Source organism: Panthera leo, chromosome B4 (assembly GCF_018350215.1).
Source record: "Panthera leo isolate Ple1 chromosome B4, P.leo_Ple1_pat1.1, whole genome shotgun sequence".
In the NCBI taxonomy this organism is placed as follows: domain Eukaryota; kingdom Metazoa; phylum Chordata; class Mammalia; order Carnivora; family Felidae; genus Panthera; species Panthera leo.
This window is the reverse complement of record NC_056685.1, coordinates 58,095,905-58,118,651: the sequence shown is the minus strand read 5'-3', so window position 1 is coordinate 58,118,651 and position 22,747 is coordinate 58,095,905. Positions and strand designations below refer to the sequence as shown.

At 36.1% G+C, this 22,747-nt stretch overlaps 1 protein-coding gene across 1 annotated transcript in view; it reads right to left on the bottom strand.

The window, feature by feature from the left end:
* The window catches only part of IRAG2 (inositol 1,4,5-triphosphate receptor associated 2), a 135,275-nt gene that overhangs the window by 69,048 nt on the left and 43,480 nt on the right, over positions 1-22,747 (bottom strand). The window contains exons 4-16 of the mRNA XM_042946085.1: positions 22,286-22,365; positions 22,116-22,194; positions 20,844-21,002; positions 16,900-17,017; positions 14,778-14,828; positions 11,481-11,558; positions 9,174-9,230; positions 7,647-7,706; positions 7,483-7,547; positions 6,664-6,763; positions 4,849-4,980; positions 4,009-4,110; positions 2,666-2,829 (exon numbers count right to left, since the gene is read on the bottom strand). Coding sequence (XP_042802019.1) covers positions 2,666-2,829; positions 4,009-4,110; positions 4,849-4,980; positions 6,664-6,763; positions 7,483-7,547; positions 7,647-7,706; positions 9,174-9,230; positions 11,481-11,558; positions 14,778-14,828; positions 16,900-17,017; positions 20,844-21,002; positions 22,116-22,194; positions 22,286-22,365 — 1,245 coding nt within the window. The remainder of the gene's footprint in view (positions 1-2,665; positions 2,830-4,008; positions 4,111-4,848; positions 4,981-6,663; positions 6,764-7,482; positions 7,548-7,646; positions 7,707-9,173; positions 9,231-11,480; positions 11,559-14,777; positions 14,829-16,899; positions 17,018-20,843; positions 21,003-22,115; positions 22,195-22,285; positions 22,366-22,747) is intronic.

Here is a 22,747-nt window from a genome sequence, read left to right as displayed (position 1 = left end):
ATTACAACTTTAATCATATATATTACATATATTTGCACCTATAATGCACTTTGTGATTAAGTCTTAAAAATAGCTTTTAAAGAATTAGACAGTACTAGCTACTAAAGATATTCAAGAGATTTTAAATCTTTGAAGATGTTTCTTCCATAGTGACTTGCATTATTGTGTTAAGATATATATAGTATCAGCTTTGAGTGTGTTTTTAAATTCAATATCTCCTTGCTAACATGTCCTAATGCTAAATCTTGATTTCTACTCCTGTCATCTGATTCTCCCTGAAACTTCACTATCCAAAGAGAACCCCATTTACCTAGTTTTCAGAAAAAAAAAAAACACAAAAAACCAACAACAATGCTGTAAGTCAAGGATGACACTTTTTTGTATTCCCACATCAAATTCACTAGCATGTAAGATCTGACCCATCCTCAAAATAAAGTTTGAATCCAACCATTTCTTATCTCCTTGCTCACCCTGACTCATGTTACACTCCTTCACCTACACTATTGAAATAGTTTCTAACTCAGTGGCTCAAACATGCAAGCTCATTAAAACCTCAGGGCCTTTGCACTAGCTAATTCCTCTGACTAAAACCCTTCCCAGATCATCTCTTAGCTCATACTCTCACTTTGTTCAGCTATCTACTAAATTTACCAATCACAGACAAGGCTTTACTGGCCCTTCCTTCTAAAATTTGGTCCTCCTGCCCCATCATTCCTGGTCTTCTTATTCTCTTAATTTTCTTTATATCACTTACCACCATTGCCTGGTATTATAGTATATAGTTACATGTTTATTTGTTCACTCTTTGAATACCTTAAAAATACTAGTTTCATGGATGCAGAGATTTCTGTCTTAGTTAATTTTCTAGCATTTAGAAAAATAACTGACAAGGAGTTGGCAATTGGGTGTTGCACAAATGACATACTTTACACTCCCTGAGACTTTCAAGAGCAGTTTTTCCTTTCATTGCCTCTCCTTGACTCATTCAATTCTTTCCATTCCTCAGTACTTAAGCCTATTTATTTTACAACAGAATGAAAGCCTTCTCCTTCCCAGAAAACGGCCCCTGAGAGTTTACCTTTAATAAATATTTCTAAACATAGAATTCTTACTTTAATCCCCACAAAATACTCCCTACTCATAGATAAGGCTTACTTGTTTAAAACTTATAGCCAAATCATTTTTTGTGTAGCCACTAAATGGTTTTGTCTATTTAAAATTATATCCGGAAGGCAGGGGTTTAACCAGTTGGGCTTAACCTGCTCAATACCAGGTTCCCAGAATATTTTTAATGAATATTTCATCCAATTTTAACAAGAGGATGGTAGGGGATTAATAGTTGAAAGAACACGGGTTTTGAAGTTACACACATTTAGGTCTGATCCCAGCTGCCGCTTAATAATCCCTCTTGGGCAACCTTGAATGAATCTCTGAAACTCTCAAGATAAATGAGTGTCAAATTCTTAACACTACATCTAACACAGTAAGCTCTCAACAAAGTTCACCTATTGTTACTTAGTTGGGCTGCTTGTGAGTCTTATAGAATATAGAAGATTCACTTATTCAGAAATGACTCTCTCCAAATAGGTCTTTGTTGCTAAAAAGAAGAATTTTAACGCTCCCTTTTGTGGAGATGTTATCTGTGTAAAGAAGCTGCATATCCACTTAACCCACACACCACTATGGGGAAGTCTGGGCTCCCTGCTTCTTAGGGAGAGTAGATGATCATTTTCTTGAGAGAGCTCCTTCTGGTATTAACCTCTTTCTGGTATCTAATTTTCTTATTGGGGTGGGGTGGGGTGGGAATAAAACAGTTTCTTCGGGCTACTTTCTTTAAGCAACTTCAGTCTCTAACTACATTTTTTTTTTAATCTTATTCAAATACACTATACACCCATGTTCATTCACTCACCAAAAAAGCATTTCTTAAGGGGATTCTTAGTGTGGTACTAGCAGATACATAAATAGTGGTCAACAAAAGATGTTACTGGCTGTCCTTGTTTAGTATGTGGCTTACAGAGGGCACAAATTTCAAGAATTTGGTGAATTAAGAATGAAGGTGAGAGTAAGATAGTAAATTATTTTACATTTAGAGTCCTCTATTCCCTGACTTCTCTTACTTGAAATATAATTGACTAGTGCCCAGTGCAATAAATACATTGTATACTGAGGCAGAAAATGAAGCCAGATGGGACAGGAGTCAACAGACTCAAATTCTTCCATTAATAATAGATTTCTTTGTAGAGTTCCCATTAATAACCCTAAGGTCTTGACCAATTCACTTTAAATCCTTATGCTTCAGTCCTGTGTAAAATTATAAGGTTTTACTAAATGATCTCTGAAGTCCTTTCTGATTAAGAGAGTTCTATATTCTATAATTCCAATTTTCTTCTTTAGGGAAAATAACTCCTTATACAATAGGTTTCCACAAATTTTAAAGTTCACTACTTGCAATTTATTGCAATATATAAGTTGAATATATTTATGTCAATTTCATGCTACTTCATAATTCAAAATTATCAGACAAAATGCCTTCCTTGAAAGAGTGAAATCATCATCTGAAATCAATGCATACAACTTGAAAAAAGTAAACTGAATGCCGTGGTACAATCCCAAACGTGTCATTATACAAAGCATGGGTTTCTTGCAGATAAATGACCATCACCTGGAAAGAAATTCTTTTCTGAAATAAAAATATTCCAGCCTGAATCTCTTCAAAATCTCTATTAATTTGACAGATTCTTTATCAAGAGATTTTTTCTGGCTTCCCAAGGTGTTCAGCGTTAATATGCAAAGATTTAGTTTCTCTTCCATTTTATATTTGACTTCCTACAAGAAAAGTCACAAAACAAACTCCACTATTCCAGTGTTAAATATAAACAAATGACAGGCCATTCCCATCTCAATCGTATTCATGGTTATTAGACACTAAACTTCTAACTGAACAGATACCAAGTCTCAACTGTCCAAAGATTATTTTTTGGACCCATTATCTCAATTTAACAAGTACATATTGCGTGCCTATTATGTGACTAAAATTGAGCTTTTTTAATATAAGCAGTCCCTAACCATTTCATCAATCATCACAACTGCTTTAGAATAGAATGGGGCAAGGAAATGCAATGAAATCAGTATTTGTTCATTAGCATACTCAAAAGCAATTAAAACAAAAAAGGGTTTGTCAAGGAGGTTGAAATTAGTATTTCAGAGTTCACTTCTTGCTTGAGCTTAACTTAGGAAACTTATGGATGTTAGAAAGTTGTCTGGCAGCCAAGAAGTAGAGATAATAAGATAAGAGATAAGGAGATTTCTTCTTTTATGCTTCCTTTATAACCAAACAGGAAATAGTTACCTAAGTTCTCATTTTTCCAATGTTCTGCTAATTTCTGGTATAATGAAACTATCAGAATCTCAGGAATAACATTCCTTTGCACAATAATTATTCCATCAAATTTAAGCAATTTTTTTTTCAAATTTAAGCAATTTTAATAAGTCAAAGAAAAATTCAAGCTTAGACTAGCAGTTCTCACAAGATTCAAATAAAATACGTTTTCCATTCAATTATTTTATCCTGTCTCTTTAGTACATATCACACGTCCTCACTCTCATTTTTCCCCTCATGTTCATGCACACTTATCCTCACACACACATCTTCATGCTCTCCCATACTTTTCCCTACTCTCACACATACTTATTTTCACACTTACCTTCACGCACCTACCTCATGCTCTCACACACTTATGCTACCCTCATGTTCACACACACTTATTGTCACTCTTAGACACACTTACCTTCACCCTTACACACACTTATCCTCACCCTCATACTCTTACTTTCACCCACATGTACATACTCACACACATCCCCAGACATACACTCCATACACATCAACAGCCCGAGATAGCAGAAAACTACATAAAGTCTTAGAAATGATACTGCATATAATATTACCTGGTTTAATAAAGCAGAAGAAAAAATAGGAAAATCACAAACACATAAAACACTTACAGTAAGTTTGTTCTCCCACTTTTTTTTCACAGTAAGTTCTGGACCAGTTACCCACTGTAGAGAGCTATCCATGAGGGTTTCAACTTCAGAAACTTCTTTGTGCTGAAAGAATTCCACATGTTCAACTGGGAATTCAGGTGAAAGGCATATGCTATTATATAAGAAGTAATTTAGACCAAAGGTTCTCTATAGAGAATTAAGACACCATACACAGTTCTTTCTCATTTAATGCCACCCATGACTTTCCTTTATCCCGGGATATTGCCATGTGTAAATGCTAACTCTTGTCAGGTGCTGCATATATGCTGAATATATACAGATAGAATCATTTTTTAAGACAAAACATGCACATTTTTATTCCTGTCTCAAATAGTAGGAAACAAGCATTTTCATGGATTTCTTTTTCCACTCTTTAAATACTACCTACCATACGCTAGGTACTATGAAAGTGTCTAGAAATACCAACGTGAAGGTAAGATGTTTTCTTCCTCTAACCATCTCATTTCTAGCCAAAAATCAAAATGGAATAAGAGGTACTACTATTAGCCAGAAAGAAACTGTTCACTAGATACTATGTCTTCAGTCCTCTGATACTAATGATTAGCCTGTAGGAAAAATAAGTTTGAACAATTTATAACGAATGATCAACCTATTTGTCCTGATTGAGCCAGAACTGGAAGATCATCTTCAGGAAGGTTTAAGAAAAATCTCTTTTCATAGTAGGATTAATTTGAATCTCAACAAAACACAGATATGCCTGTACTCCACAAACATACTGTAGATCAGCTATCTGCAAATGTTCGTAGCCAGTGAATCACCACAGTACATGTTACACAATACCAGCTTTTGAAGGACAGCTATGAATTCCACTCCCTTTTGTCCAAATTTTCTCAGTAATAGCATTTCTTGGTCCATCAACATATCCAGAGATGACAAACTGGTGAAACTGCACTGCCACTCAACTTCATTGTCCTGAAACAATTATTAAAGTGTCCACAACTCTGTCATTCTAATAAAGAACATTATTTTTTTATACAAATGATATTCATGGGTCAATATAACTGTCCCCACCAGAGAGTGCTAGTTGTTTTATGAAATCCTCCTACGTTACCGAACAACAGCTTACATTTTCTTTCTAGGATGACGTCAACTTAACATTTATTCATTCTTAAGGAAAAACATTTATTCAATAGATAACATTTACATGTGAATAATATAAACCACTATGGTTCTAATTTAAGAAAATAGGGGAAGGTAAAGAAATACACAAGAAAAAAAAAAACTATGGGGAGGGTGTTCAATAACCGCCACCGCAAAAAACTAGTTTCTTTTGTCTCCTCCTTTCATAAAAGTCACTCTCAGATGATGTTTTCCAAAGGATAAATTCTTATGGTTCTCCCAAAGCATCCGTCTCCTATCGTATTTTTGATACACGACCACACCACATTTAACTTCCTTCTTGTTGCCTATTGGAAAACATTTCAAGAGCTCTTATTTCTACACTTCCTAAGCCATTAGAATGATAAACCTCAGAGCCAGAACTTTGCCAGCTGCTTAACCCCTGTTTAGAAGTATAGAACTTTACAGGCTGGCATCTTGACATCATTATCATCTCAGAGGACTGCTGTGGCAGATTTGCCACCATTTCATTCAGTCTGGCAGTCTGGCCTGGTTTCAAAAACACAGTAAGATGATGAGTATTTGAAACAGAATGTCAGGAAAGCACAGCCCTCAGAAGAATGTCCAAGGCTGCCGGAGACAGCTTTAGATGAAGGCAGCATATGTTGCCCCCGGATCCTTGGCAGGAGAAATTCAAACAGCATTTGCCCTGAAGACATTTTTCCTCTTCTTTCAAGGTCATGTCACAGCTGTCAGGAGGAGGACATTCTGACATATCCATCGTCCACAGACATGGAAAGCCCATCAAAGTGGTGAAAAGAAAGCAATTTGCTAACAAAGCATTTCCTAACACAACAAGCACAGACTGGAAAGTACAAAGGAGTAAAAATATAGTCTTTGGGGGGTGGATCTCCAACATTTCATCCCCAAGAAGGCTTTTGATAATTTCCTCCCATGCTGAAAAAACTGGGTCTTCCTAACAGAAATGTTTTAAAGTAATAATTCATTTGCATTTTTAAATTAACGAAAAACATAAAAATGCTAATTTCTGCTCAGAATGTAATAATCAGTGCCATTACATTGGGATGCTACAATTTCATTTTAGAGCAAAGAAATTTCATGACTTTTCTAAGCATCTTTATTTTTGTCAGATACATTTATTTTGGGGGGTTAGGGAAATACCTAAAGATAGTTCAGGGATCTCTATCGTTGTCTTCAGGACCCCAGGCCCGGGGATAGGCACAGGTACTTTCTCCTAAAAAAATATTAAGACTATACAGATTTCTAAAGTCTGGATACACTGAACACATGCTTCTTCAATCTTAGCCTTAACCTCACTATGATTTTCAGTCATAACGTGAAAAAGGTCCATTTTTTTTTCAGGCTAAGAGACTTTAGGTTTGGATTCTAAAAACATTCAACAGATTTCCTCAAAATATCACAGGTGCTCTTCAGCAAGCTTGGACCTTCACCTGAAGTAAGCTATTGCATATGGTCTTATCTTATGAAGTTTTGCATTTGATGATAATTACTTACCTCTGCAGATTGAGCAAGAGTGAGTTCACAATGTAAAGATTTTTCTTCTTCAGAGATGATACTATTATACTCTTCGCTAACATTCAGCTGGATCCCATTTCTTGAAAAATGAAAATAATAATCCAGTCCAGTTAGATGTGACTATGTTATAAGTCACCAAAATGGGGCTTATCACTCCAGTAAGCCCTCATGTGTGCCAAGGATTGTATAAGGTACTTAGTAATAGAGAGAAATAATATTCTCTGTCCTCCAGGACCAGCACAGACTAATGACTCTAGGCGGTTGTAAACAAGTAGGCCATGCTTTTTTTTTTTTCTCTCTTTTTTTAAGAACTAGAGCCAATAGTTAAAAATGAGAAAATCTAGATTTCTGGCTTTTCTTTTAAAAATCAAAAGATACAGCTACACTGGGCCCATATATTCTTGATTCACTGGCCTTCATCTGGGTAATACACTTTTCTCAGTTGTCACTCTTCTAAATGTGTGCACTTATCCCAAATATTTTGCTCACTTTTGATATCTGTGTGGCTCCTGTAGACTCCTGGATAGCATAGTGTGCATACTTAAAAACAATTATAAGATGATGTATGTTAATAAAGAGGTAAGAACAGCATGCCATGCATGCATTCAAAAGGATTGCTTAATCTCAAAGTAAGAAAAAAGCATGGGTCATGGAAAACTGAGAAGGAGATCTATTGCAGAAAAGGAGAGAAAAATATCATGAATGTGGCACAAAGAATTGTACATAGCTCAGCAGACCAATAATGCAGGGTGGAGGCACATGAGAGAGAGAAGGCTGGTGAGAAGTTGCTCTACTTACAAGATAAGTTCCTGTTGCAAGTGCTGTAATTCATGAGCCAGTTTGTTTTTATCGCCTCGTAAATTCTGGAATCACATACAACATTAGGCTATACGTGTTACTCTAATGGGGGATTTACATTTAAACAACCCCACCTTGCAAACTGTGAGATTATTATGGTATACCTCTATAATGTTTCCATATTCTATGATGGTTGACTTAAGTTCTTCTATACTTAAATCCTTCTGAAAAGCAGAAGAGAGAATACCAAATACATGTATGAGTCTACCAAATCATATTTAGATTCTCAGTCTGAGCCACAGAAAAATTGTAAATGCCCAATGATGATGAGACCTTCTACCAATCTTATTTGAAAGCTGAACCAGTCTATGTTTATGATTAAAACCACATAAAAAAAAGTATGGGACAGCAAGGCAGCTATACCTAACTGGTGCCATGATGTTCTATATTTGCCTGGTTCTGTGGAATCAAACTCTAAAAGGTAATTCTTAAGTTCAAGTCAAAATTATATTTACTATCATAACAGGAAAAAAAATCAGTCTACCTGCAAATGACTAATGAATTATTAAGGCATCCAATTTTATCCAGTTCAAATGATATCTGTTAATCATCGTTTTGTACTCTAACACCAGAAGGTACAGTCACAGTCTGACCTATAATTTTACCTCATGATTAACATAGTGCCTGGCAAATGGGAAGTGCTCAATCAACACCTTATGAATGTTGGGCAGAAATGCAAAGTGGTGGAAAGACCAGAGTTACAGAGGAAATGAGAAGCCACTACAACAATGCACTCTATGGAGACAAAGAACACTCACAATGAAGAGAGAATTTGGTACAATATTCAATATCTTCATCAATGTCCACAATTCATAAAGGATTCCTTTGAAACTTTGTAACAGAGAAACAAAAAGGAAATACTGCTCTTTATTCACTTCCTCCATCTTGGAAGTTTATTACTTAGATTGTGTCCTTCCTATGTCTCTTAAAGCTACCATAACCAGCATCTCTGTAGCCAGCATCTTTTGTTAATACGTAGGTCATGATTAAGGATACAATGATAAAGAAAATTGTGTCTATCTACCTATCTATCAATCAAATCAATCTAACTAGGTAGAAATAACTGGGGAATATATTCTTCTTGTTCCCTAAATGACTGCACACTCATTTACGTTATTATGAATTAAAACTACATCACTGGGGCACAAGGGTGGCTCAGTCGGTTAAGCTTCCAACTTTAGCTCAGGTCATGATCTCATGGTTCATGATTTTGAGCCCCACATTGGACTCTCTGCTGACAGCACAGAGCCTGCTTGGTTTTTTTCTCTCCCTCCCTCTCTCTGCCCCTCCTGCACATGCACACACACTCTCTCTCTAAATAAATAAATAAACTTAAAAAAAGACTACATCACCATATCTAGCCAGTAACTGGTAATTGGTACACGAATATTACATAAATGGATGAATACCACCCAAACTTAGGATATGTTAAAACTTATCCCAGATGACAAAGTCTGTATTCTTTGTTCAGAAGAACATTTTTGTGAAGTATTATAGAGGAAAGTCCTGTGATAGAATATTAGAATCAGGTACTCTAATAGGGGTGAAGTTACACAAATGACCATCTCCTTTATGATTTGGGGAGAGCTAGCAAACCCCCATGGGACTTCATGGGCAGGGACCATACCAACCTTCTGCAAACTTGCATCTTTATTAAGCAAAGTGTTCTCATATGTGTGTAACTGCATCTGAAAAGAGACAAGTTTCGGGAAGGCCACTGGGACATTGCTTTGGTAAAAGATAATGCCATAAAATCATTCCAAAAGGGAGACATGTTTCTCAAGCACCTTTAACGGGCATGTGTTTCTTTATAAACAACTTTCACATCAGCCTCATGACAACTCGAGAGACTAGGGCCGTTGCCCTCACTTTACCAGTGAGGAAGTTGAAGCTCAGCACTATTAGAAGACTTGCTCAATGTCACACATGGTAAGGGACAGAACTGAGCCTATAATATGAATCTTCAGCTTTAGTCATGTGCCCTTTCCACTATTTTACACTTTATATAATAAGACCAATAGAGTCTTCATTTTCTTGGTGAAAATGGAAGTCTAGATAGAACATGAACACAAATCTATGTCAACATATAAAAGACCCTTCCTCTTGGATAACAAGTATTGTAGAAACCCACAGATGATCTAGCAACATAACCTAAACTTGCCAAAATCTCATTAGATTGCAAGAAAAAAACTGTCTTTTAAAAACATAGTTTAAAAATGTTCAAGATGTCTCTTAGCAGAGTGAATATTAGAATATATTGATTTATTCAAACCAAAGGCAAGCTTGTTGGCAAAGTCTTCTAAATATAATTGACAAGTATGTATACTGATTAAACTGAAAACCTAGAAAAATGATCATCATAGTCAGAAGTAGAATCATCCCTTAATCATATATATTTGATATCCTTTTAGGTATTTTCCCATAATCTTCTCATTTGAGTTTCCACCAAGCTTGGGGATTAGGTAGAAAATATCACAGCCATTTAGTAGGTGAGAAAAGAAAGACTTAAAAGAGGTTAACTACTTGCTTGAGGTCATAAAGCTTTTAAGTAGAGAAGACAGGATTTGAACCCATGTCTTCTAACTCTTTCTATTAGTTTATGACAGTTGTGTTTTCCAAAAACAGTCATTCCTAGAATAAAATTAATTTGAATGTCTAAACTATGATATATATATATATATATATATATATATATATATATATATATATATATGTATACACACATACCTACAAACATGAAATTTAAATATATCATTTCACACATATACTACAGCAAAAAATATTATTCAAATAAACTATTAAGATGACAATAAGTAGATATGAATTCCTAAATTTATTAATATTCTTTAGTTTCCTGATAAGAATGTATGGAACACATAACAAAATATACACCAAATATAGACTTTTTAGATGCAGTTTAGATAAAAAATCATTTTTGTAGGTTATTATCCCTTAATCCAATCAAGGATACATTTTCCCAGCACTTGTTTTATGCATTATGAAGGTATAATAGCTGAAATCTTTGATGATTGAGGGATTTACAAAACCAGATACCCCTCAATTAGAAAATACCATTATAATAAAAAATATAAATAGTTACAAGTGTTGGCAAGGATGTGGAGAAATCTGAGCCCTCATGCATAACTGGTGGAAATATAAAATGGTGCCAGAAGAGAGTCTGGCAGTTCCTAAAAAGGTCTAACATAGTTATCCTATGACCCTGTAATTCTACTCCTAAGTGTATACTTAGGAGAAAACACATGGACACAAAAATGCATATACAAATGTTCATAGGAGCACTGTTCATAATAGTCAAAAAGTACAAACAGTCCAAATGCTCATCACCTGATGAATGGATAAACAATACGTGGTATATCCATAAAATGGAATATTATCCAGTAATAAAATGAAATAAGGTATTGATATATTTTATAACATGAATGCACCTTAAAAACATGTTCAGTGAAAGAAACCAATCATGAAAGACCACATGGTGTATATGATTCCATTTTATTGAAATGTCCAGAACAGGTAAATCTGTATTATAGAGACAAAAAAAAATCTCTAAAGTGGTTGTCTTAGGGTTGGTGGGGAATGGGAGTGACTGCTAAAGGAATTTCTTTGGGGATGATAAAAATGTTTTAAAATTGGTTTTGGTGATGTTTGCACAACTCTGTGAATATACTGAAAACCACTGACATATCATTTAAAGTGGGCTAATTTAATGACATGTGTGTTATATATCAGTAAAGCCATTACGTAAAAAAAAAAAAAAAATAGAAACTGTGTTTTATATACTCTAATTGAGACATTTTGAGGAACACAAATTTCAGAATTTATAACCAAAGGTTATTGTATCAATGGGTCATATACACCTTGATAAAGTAATATTGGTTTGACAAAAGAAAATATTTTACCAGTATTTGGGAAGTGCTTACTTGGTGCTCAGTCTCAGTTTTAGACAATTCCTCAATCTTCTTTTCCAATTTATAGATATCCATAATGTTCTTAGTATTCTGGGTAAAAGAAGATAATATTCTTAGATTTAGACCAAATAAACAAACAAACAAGCAAACAAACATCACAAAGTCTTTTTTAGGAAGTGGTATTTTCATCGTTAACATCACAATTCATTTTAAACTAAGGGAAAAAACTTTAGACTTTATCCAAAAATAACATGATCCTTTTAACATGACCATCCAGGGGGCACCGGGATGGCTCAGTTGGTTAAGCATCTGACTCTTGTTTTTGGCCCAAGTCATAATCTCACAGTTCATGGGTTTGAGCCCCACAAAGGGCTCTGTGCTGACAGTGTGGAGCCTGCTTAGGATTCTCTCTCCTTCTCTCTCTCTGCCCATCCCTCACTCATGCACACATGTGCACTCTCTCTCAAAATAAATAAATAGACTTAAAAAAAAATTAACATGACCATCTAGGGATACTCTTGAGAGTCCCTTCTTATCTTACATGCCACCTTGGCTGTGCACTCCCTGGTCACATCTTCATCTTCAAACCGGTCGTTCCCAGAAAATTTGACCCCCTTCTCATTTTCATTGTGAGCATCTCACTCTTTAACCACCACTTCTTTCCAGATTACTTCTTTGAGAGCCAACAAACCTTCAGTCCCCACTGAAGTCTACAGTCCATTGATCCTACCGCCTTCTCATTACCCTTCCACTTTCCTGTGAACTCAGTTGCCTTTTCACTCAGCTTTAAATTCTTCCATGGTCCATCATTATAATCCCTCCCTTCCACTTCCCCTCAATTCCTTTGCTTCTCACCCACTTACTTCTTAGTATTTGCTTAATTTCTGGTTGCTGCCCACTCCCTGTCAGCACCTTTTCAGATAAACATTGTTAAAGAAAAATACAAATGAACCAACAGATCACACATTCAATTTATAATTTTTAACTTCAGTGTTTACTGGTGATCAGATCATACAATCCTAGTCCATTCACAGGGCCACTGGCCTAAATCAGGGATCTGCAAACTACACCAACTCTCCCACCCCACCCCTGCAAGTCAACTCCAGCTGACCACCCAGTTTGTAAATAGTTTTACTAGAACGCAGCCATGCCTATTTTTTTTTTTTTTTTGCACGTTGTCTGTGGTTGCTTTCATATGACAATGGCAGAAGTGAGTTGTGGCAACAAAGGCCTTTTAGCCAGGCAAGACTAAAAATATTTACTATGAAATCCTGTACAAAAAGTTTATCAACTCCTGGCCTATTTCATCCTTTCTCTCCTTAAACTCCAATACCTCCTCCAGCTTCCTCACTCTCAGGTGATGTCTTTTCTTTTATCTCAGTGAGACATTGGAAACAATCAGAAGAGAGCTTCCATATCACCAGGACATATGATAAATATCCTTGGATGTTTTATAAAGTATTTGTTGATCTAACACTTCTCTCTACCTCCACTCTAACTGCTTCAGTCTGAGCCTCCATAAACTTATGCCTGCCATGTTACAAGGTCCTCTTAATTGGTCTCCCATTTCTTCCCTTGCCTCACTACAGTTGATTTTAAACCCAGCAGCCAGAGTTATGTTGTTAAAATAGAAATCAGATCACATTACTCATTTGCTCAGAACTGTCCAACGGCTCCCATCTCAATCAGTGGAAACAGCCAGAGTCTGTCAAAGCCTACATGTGCCTCTGTGGGTGGGTCTTGCTCCCCACAGCTCTTTGCTGTACCTATTGCTGCTGTTTCCCTCTGCTCCAGCCAAACTGGCCTTGCTGTCCTTCACAAAGAGCAGGCAGACTAAGCCTAAAGACTTAGAGCTTATGGTTTCCTCTGCCTGGAATGCTCTCTCCTGATAAACCTTGCATTTTTATTAAGTGATTAACTTCATAGGGCTACTTTTTCTAACTACTCTAGTTTAAATTGCTCTGTCCCACAATTTTGTTTTCTGCTTTTCTTTCCTCCATGGCACTAATCACCACCTAGCATGCTAGTTCCACATGGACTATTCTGCTTAAGCTTATATCCTCAACACCTAGAATAGTGCCTAGCACATGGAAGTCTCCCAATGATTATGTGTTGGTTGAATGAATGAATGAATGAATGAATGAAGTGAATGGAACTAACTACCAAACTATTGCGCTGTTAGTCTTCACAATGTATCAGATTTTTACCACCTAAGGAATCTAGTAATGAATCTAGTATATGCCTTTTCTAATGAAAATCAGTATTTGCAATGCTGTTTCATGTTGAAGGTTTCCAAAACTTCCTCCTTCTATCTCAGTTCTAAATTCAGTTCTGTACAATTTTTCGATGTTAGTCAAACATCTTAAATACAAGGAGAAAAATGTCTTGCACTGGGAACTTAATTGTAAAGCACAGGCTTCATGAAAACCTGGCCTTGTAGCTAAACCATGCCTAAATCTAATGTAGGGTTTCTTGACATTTAATCGTTCCTTTCCAATCCACTATAAAATTGCTTTAATGTCCAGTTGGCCCATATTTGGAATAACTCTCCATCACAGACTGTTCATCACAGCTTAGTAAATATTCCTGATAAACTTATAAAAAGCCCAAATAAAAACTATATATAAATTGACATTCAAGAGGTACTTATAGAGAATTCTCCTCCAAAATAGTAACTTACTAGTAGCTTTGGTACCTGTTGTTTCAATGCTTTAATTCTGTTGCTTAGAAAACTTATTTCATAGAATTATTTTTTTAGAGATTTTACTAATATTTCCTAACATATATGAAGTACATTATGATTCACCAAATAGCTTCACATACATTATCGCAATCTCCAAAATAACTGTAGGGAATAGGTATTATTAACCCAAAAAAGATAGATGGCTTTTCCAAAGTCAGACTTTCAGACCTAATGACTGAATCTTAGACTCAAGACTTTTGCTACCTAGTTCAGTAGAATAATAATGGGAAATTATTAGATAATGTCTACATTTTCCTTCTTGATTTGTATACTTTTTATATGGGTTAATTTCATTTCATCTTAAATTTGAATTTCTAAAACACCATTTCTTCCATGGATAATTATAAAGGTAATAATGTACTTCTATTACAGACATGAAAGTCCTATCCATTCTTCCTCACTTGCCATTTGACAACAACAACAACAACAACAACAACAACTGATCTTTGGTTCACAGAATCCTAAATATTCAGATAATTTCTATTTAATCCAGGGTCAGAACTCATGCTTGTGTGATTTCCAGATGTTTATCTGTGCCTGTGTTTAACAATTTCAGCAAACCTCACCTCTTCTTGGAGAATCCGAATCTTAAGAATCAGAGCCCGGTTTTCTGTCTCCTGATTCATTAAGAGAAAGTAATTAAAAAATATTTAGAAGTTTATGGAAACACCACATACATTTACCTCTAAGGCTACTGACATTCTTTCTCTTTATTAACTTTAAATATGGTAGTGACATATCACAAGCCTAGTCTGAAAATATTTTCAATATGGAGCTAAGCCTTTGGCTTCAAGTTTCTTGGGATTTGTAAGTCACTTTTCTCCTTGACTCAGTCTAACTGACAGGGAAGGAAAGAGGAAAACCAAAAAAGGAATAACATAGCTTCTTTCCCTGCTACTTTCCTCCCATCCACTTATGACAGGTAGTGTGAATTCATCTATTTAAAATGGCACCCTGAAATCACGAAAAGTTCTAGCTTTCTACTTGAAGTTGTTGATATTCTCAGATTCAGTATTACCAGAACATACAAATATCAAAAGCCATTTAATCATTAAGAGCCCCAAATTCAGAACCACAAGAAAAAAAATATTCTAGGACAAGATATATGCCAAAACATTAATAGGAAATCTTGTGGATAAGGTAAGGATTTTTGTGGGGTTTTATTTTTTCTTTGTTAATATGCATTTCCTCATTTTATAGAGTGAACAGTTATTACCTATGTAATATAAAAATAAAAGGAGAAACATCTCAGGTTAAGATGTCATTTGTACAAGAATGAAAGAATACACACACCACATAATTAGAATCTGAAGACCTGAGTTAAGTTGTAGCTCTACACTTATTGACTTTAAATAATCAAAACATCTCTGGACTTTACCTATAACTATTAATTTTTTTAACTGAAGAATAGCACCTTCTGCTTTTACTTCACAGAATTTCTATGGCAACCAACTAAATAAAGTAGTAAAAATTCTTTTGAAATTGTAAAACACTATAAATTGCACAAGGTTAGGATTGTATGTCTAGGGCTCAGCACTTTTAACAGTAGCAGCTAACAATATTGAGTCCTAGGAGGAAAGAGGACATTGATTCTTTTCATGTATTAACTTATTTAGCCCTCCCAGCTAGGGCAGGTAGTACTATTATCTTACTTTTACTTGTGAGGACACTAAAGGTTAAAGAGGTTACATGGTTTGCCTAAAGTTACACAGCTGTCAGAGGCAGGACTTGTATGCCAGCAGTCTGACTCCCGAGTGGCTACTTGACAATTTCTCAACATTTCCTCAACATAGAAGTTCCTGTGTGGTCCCAAATTGAGTCTTTCCTGTACTGCATCCACAGAGATGTTCAGAGTCACCTGACAATGAGTCTAGTCCTCACATTTTGCTATTGAGGCAAGAGCTGAGCTAAACTAAGCTGTGTTGGTTGTGGCAGTGACACAGGCCTGGAGTCCAACTGTCCTAATGGCTAATACATCTAAAAATGAATTAGTCTGAATGACTTATAGCTGATCCCACCATCATTAGCAATGGTAGAATACTGCTGGAATATAGAAGAATTTTGAAGATTATTACTAAAGCTCTAAAGATTATTACCAAAATGGTTTAACATTCTCAATAAAAATAACTACTTTTTTTTGGCAGTTGAGGTAAAGCTTTGTCTAAGTAATGTTTTGCTCTAAAAATTATAAGCCTGTGTTTATTTAGTGTAAGGACTGATTTATGGGGCTTCTTAGATTACTAAATTCATAAGTACTTAGTTATCTAAGTAGAAGTAAGTATGGGGATAATGAATTTTTTGAAAACCTTTCTTGAGAAAAAGCTGAAAATTTGATAGAGAATTTTTTTTTAAGAAAATTCAAGTGGTTTTTAGCATTAGTTATTTACAAATTCACCTATCAACTTCTGGAGGCATTCCAGAGATGTAGGTCTTCACAAACCATTGTGGATAGGATTGAGTAATTTGTAAAGACTTTTAATTTTGGTTGAAAAGAAAAACAGTCTATCCTATTTGCCTTTACTTTTCTTTTTTTTCTTCCAAATTTTTATTTAAATTGCCTTTACTTTTCTAAGGTATTACCAATTCATTTATCAGCCCACTGACTTCTGAGTTTTGCCTCCAAATAAACCCTCTTGGCTATCAGTTATGTAAATTATATGCCAATTTTAAGGTACTTGGATGACTTACTAATTGTTTGTTCTGAGCTATAATCATGGTCTTCTGCTCTTCTGAAGCATTCATACTAATTTTCAGTTCCTCCAGTTCTTCTTTTAACAGATTCGTTCTCATATTAGCCTGGTGGGCACTGTGGGGGTGGGGTTGGGGAGGAAGGCAATGAGCAAAACCTCAAATATAACTGTCAAAGATACAAAGTAAAGCCAAGGACTATTTTTGGACCCAAGTTGAAAACCACTAAAGGCTTAAACCAGATACCAACAACAGTAAAAATATACCCATGATCTTTCACAGCCATTTGAAAAGAAAGAGATTTTGTGGGGAGCTTTGGTGGGGGAAGAGAGATAGAAGGAAACAAACATTCTTGAAGATAAAGATTTGGAGTCTCCCTTCGAAATTCATCACTGGCTGAATCACATGATTCTTTCCTTCTACTAGGATGTAATATTATTTAATGCAATTCTATACATATTTATTGAATAATACCATGTTCCAGGTGCTCTACCCTGCAAGAAGGCCTATGATGGTGAACAAGGGACATGGTCCTTGCCCTTGTAGCAGTTACAAACTAATGAAGGAGAGGACAACTATAGTTGTCTATATAGTGTCTATCCATTTTCCTTTAGAAGTTTATTATAGCATTGTTTACAATACCAAAGCATTGGAAACAACCTAAATTTCCAACAAAAAAGAAACCTATTAAATGAATTATGGTAATCCATAGCATGGAATTGCCTATTTGTACTCCCACTGGATTATAAACTGTTTTCTGAGCAGGGTCTCATAGAAGGTACATTTTTCTTCCTTACTAAGGAATTACATTGATCATTCAACAAATGTTCATGGAGCTGCAACTCTGTGCCAGGCATTATGCTAAGCACTAAAGAAGCCAAAGTGAATCCAAACATGAGAACTCTACCCTCCTGGAGTTTATAGACTAGAAGGGTAAACAGAAATCGTAATTATAACACAGTGTGATATGAACCAAGATTGGAGTGAATCCAAGTTCTGTAGACACTGTGTAAATGGCAGACAGCTCAAATAATGGGGATTGGGGGGGGGGGCGGGGAGAGGGAGAGAACAAACAGAAGCCCATTGAGGGACTTCAAGCAATTAGATGTTGTTAGAGCCTAGAGTAGAAACTGGGAATAGAGATAAGGCAAGAGAGGCCCCCTCAGGAAGGGTTCTGCCAATTGGATTACATCCTGAAGGTGACAGGGATCCATGGAAGTATTTAAAGCAAGGGCATGATGTGGCAGACTGGCATTTAGAAAGAGCATTCCTGCCTGTGTGGCACTAGTTTTAGAAATGTAGGGAGACTAACCAGGAGGTTGTTGTAGTGATCCAGGTGAAAGATGATGTTGAGTTGAACTAAGTAGTAGATATAGGAAAAGAAAGACGTAAACCTACTTGAGGAATATAAAGGAGGTAAAATTAACAGGACTTGCTATTTGATTTAGAAGTGAAGGCAGAGAAAGACAGGAGAAAAAGGTTTCTGGCTGTCAGACCTGTGGACAAATGACAGAGTTGTTCTATGGCAGACATTCTACTGAGCACTAGGGTGACCAGGATGAGTAACACGGGGCTCCTCCCATCCACACAGTCACAGTTAATATAGGAGGCAAATGATGGGACAACCACACATTATCAAAAATATGTTGTGAGCAATGAAAGGAAGCAGAGCCTTTTCTGAAGGATCAGGGGAAGGAAGAGGATACAAAGGGCTTAATTTTGTGGACACTAAGCATTCTGGCTGCCCATCCAGATTCTCTAGGCTTTCTGTCCATTCTGTGAGTTATTCAATTCCTTTCTAGTACATTTCTTCACTGCTTATGCTAACTACAGTCAGCTTCTAGTGCTTACAACCAAATATTCTCCCTGGCACATTCATCCAAGGCATAGATTTTTAAGAGAAACTTTGAATTCTTTTATCTCAGATATGTAATAAATAAACCCATTGTGGAATGGAGAAAGCTTAAAGTAATCATTTCTTTATATGTACTTTATAGATTGGCTTTGAGGCTAGACTGGCTAGTCAAAAATTATGAGGGAAAGAATCCATGGTCAGGATGTTCTACTGTCTTTTCAAGTTAATTTAGAACTCTTCTGTTCAAAATTTTAGCACCTAAACATCTGTAAATGCAGAACTTTTGAGAAAATTGTTGCTTTTCTTCCTGAAGTTCAAGCATCTCCTTGCAACGCATTTCCCCAGTGCTTGATACCATGTGGTATGTCTTCTAGGTTCTTTATTCCTTTTTATCTTAAGCTAAAGTCATGAATTTTCTTATCATCCATCAACTTTATCAGATACCCTGAAAGCACATTTTAAATCTGACTCACTGATGAATCTCTCATAATAGAGTTGACCCTTGAACAACATGGGGGTTAGGTCTGTCGACCTTCATTAAAAATCTGTGTACAATTTCTGACTCCCCCAAAACTTAACAGCCAATAGCCTACTGTTGACCAGAAGCCTTGCCAATAACATAGTCAATTAACACATATTTTCTATGTGATATATATTAGATACCATGTTCTTACTTAGATTAGATACTTACCAAATAACGTAAGCTAGAGAAAATAAATCCTTAACAAAATCATAAGGAAGAAAAATACATTGATAGTACTGTACCGTATTTATTGAAGAAAATCCTCGTGTAAGTGGACCCATGCAGATCAAATCTGTGTCACTGAAGGATCTACTATACTTACCATGGGAATTTGCATAGAGTAAGAGTTCAACTGAACCACAAAATACTTTGGAGAGATCCACACTTGGTCAATAGGCATATTGGCCTTATATAGACAACACTGCCTTAAATGACATAAAAAATATCATTGCTAGAAATGAACTGACAAACATTGCTGGCAAAAATCTAAAATAGTACAGCTGCTCTGGAAAACAGTTTGGCAGTTCTTCAAAATGTTAAGTACAAGTCACTACACAGCAATTTCACTTCTAAGGATATACCCAAGAGAACTAAAAGCATATACCCACACAAAAACTTATATAGACAAGTTCATAGCAGCAGCATTTGTAATAGCCAAAAAGTAGAAACACTCTAAATGTCCATTATCTGATGAATGGATGAACAAAATGTATACATCCATACAATGGAATATTCAGCCATAAAAAGGAATGAAGCTCCATCCTACAACATGGAACTGTGACAACATTATGCTAAGTGAAAGAAACCAGACACAAAGGTCACATATGGTATGATTCCATTTATGCAAAATATCCAGAACAGGTAAATCCATAGAGACAGAAAGTAGATTAGTGGTTGCCAGGGATTGAGGGAAAGGGAAATGGGGAGTGACTGCTAAAAGGTATGAGCTTTCTTTGGGGCACCTGGGTGGCTCAGTAGGTTAAGCATCCAACTTTGGCTTAGGTCATGATCTCATTCCTGGGTTTGAGCCCCACGTTGGGCTCTGTGCTGACAGCTCAGAGCCTGGAGCCTGCTTCAGATTCTGTGTCTCCCTCTCTCTGCCCCTCACCTGCTCATGGTCTGTCTCTCTCAAAAATAAATAAACATCAAAAATAATTTCTTTTTTTAATTTTTTTATTTATTTTTTATTAAAAAAAATTTTTTTTAATGTTTGTTTATTTTTGAGACAGAGAGAGACAGAGCATGAACAGGGGAGGGGCAGAGAGAGAGGGAGACACAGAATCTGAAACAGGCTACAGGCTCTGAGCTGTCAGCACAGAGCCTGACGCGGGGCTTGAACTCATGGACCGTGAGATCATGACCCAGGCCGAAGTCGGACGCTTAACCGACCGAGCCACGCAGGCGCCCCAAAAATAATTTCTTTTAAAACCACTGAATTGTACACCTTAAAAGGGTACATTTTATGCTGTGTGAATTATAACCCAATTTTAAAAATAGATTTTTTTTAAAAAAAGGAAAAAAAGGATGGAAAGCTCCCAGAGCACCGTAGCCCTCTCTATGGTTCACCTTTTTATCTGAAGGCGCAATTCAGTACACTCTTCTGATAACTGGCAGTTAGCTTCTTCCAAGGTTTCTAATGCCAGTTTTAACTTATTATTTTCTTCCTCCAATTTCTGTCTGTTAAAATGTAGGTCTGCTGCATAGGTAATCAAATGAGACACCTCTCTGCAGGGGAAAGAATGAATGAGAATAATCTTCAACATCTCCAATCCCTTCCAATCCAAATACAGTATGTATCACTGTGCGATTTTCTACTTTCTCCTTTTCTATCTTTATAAATAAGTGCGGTCCATTTATAGAATAAATACGTATTCAAGCATTTGTTACAGCAGCAAAGATTTTTCCAGAATTGTCAAATATTCAGCATCTGCCAGTTGTGAAGTTGGCTGTCACAGCTTTTGTTTATTCTTTTTCTACTTCACGCCTAACATTTATCTCTGCCTACAATGAAGTTTCCTATTTCTGGCTTGGTTAGGAGAGATTCTGAAATAAATCAACACATTGTTACTCTTTCAGTCAAGGGATCCTGACAAGTTTTAACAGGCCTTTAACTAGGAAACTAGCCTGTAGCTCACAACTTAGTATTCACCTTTCCTAAAATTTCCTACAGCTTGTTCATGTTTGTGTCACCCTTGCCTCAGCATTAGATAATGGACCCTTTGAGAGTCTAGGCCACATGTTTCATGGAGTCCCAGGCCTTCTCTTCCTCTTTGCCATCTGATGCCAGTGCTTAGCACAGCGTGGGTACGTGTTTCCTACTATACCTTTTAGCATGGGCAAACGTAAAGTGTTAAGGATAAAATAAGGGAGAAACAGAATTGCCTCTCCTTGATATCTAAAACACACACATTTAGCAGAAAACAGCTTTTCTCATTCATATCTAGAAGTATCTATTAAAGAGGTGCTTTAAAAACAATCCCCCAAAGAGCGTAATGTCAATGTCATAACTCTACCTCAAATGGAACTTGTTTTCCATGGAAAACACATGAAGTTAATGAAGGAGAAGGGTTTTATTAGTGATAAAATGTTAAAATGTTAATTTATATAATACTAGTCTTATATAAATTGCGTTCCTGGTGAAATTTATTCTAATGCAATTGGGATAGAATAGTTAAAAAGAGTCTACAAAAAGATCTGTTAGCTCTATCACACATACACACACACACACACACACGTGGCTTTATCATGAGTAAAATATGTAGATCTATGAAATAAATGAGAAAAATAAGTCAGAAAAGTTGAGGCACTTGTGAAAGCATCACAAATAAGAATGCTTACAAGACTCCTTTAGACACATCTCCACCCAAAGCCTCGAAGCTCCATGACGTAGATTCTGTTTTATCTGTGGTCATCTTAACTGAAACACATACAAGAGTGTTTTATGAAAAATCCATTTCTCCAAACCACAAGAAAGAGGCAGAAAAAAAACAGAAGAAACACATACATACTTGCTCTGCTTGATTTGATGCTGTCCTGTTCAAAAACAAAATCATCAATCCTGCCACTTGATCCAGTACTCATTCCTTCCCTGCAACCAAAACAAAACAAAGCAATGAGCTAGGATTCCCTGCCAGCCCAAACCTTAGCTAATTTTTCAGATATGCCCTGTACTTTTCTATTCAAGTATTTCTTTCTGAATTTAAAACTATCTTTTCACTTAGCAACTATTTGGAGCTCAACATTGTGCTAAGATAGAGTAATAGAAAAGAAACATTAGGCATTACCTCTGTCTCCCATAAACTTTTAATCTAACACAAAAAAGAAAATGAGCGTGCAGAAGTAGGCAGGTGATGATGTGCGGCAGCTATGACTAGGGATGTGAGGTCTCAATGGGTTAGGAAGTCAATATAGTTTGGAGTAGTAAGTGGACACTTACAGAGATAGGAATACTGTGGGATTAAACAGTTGGG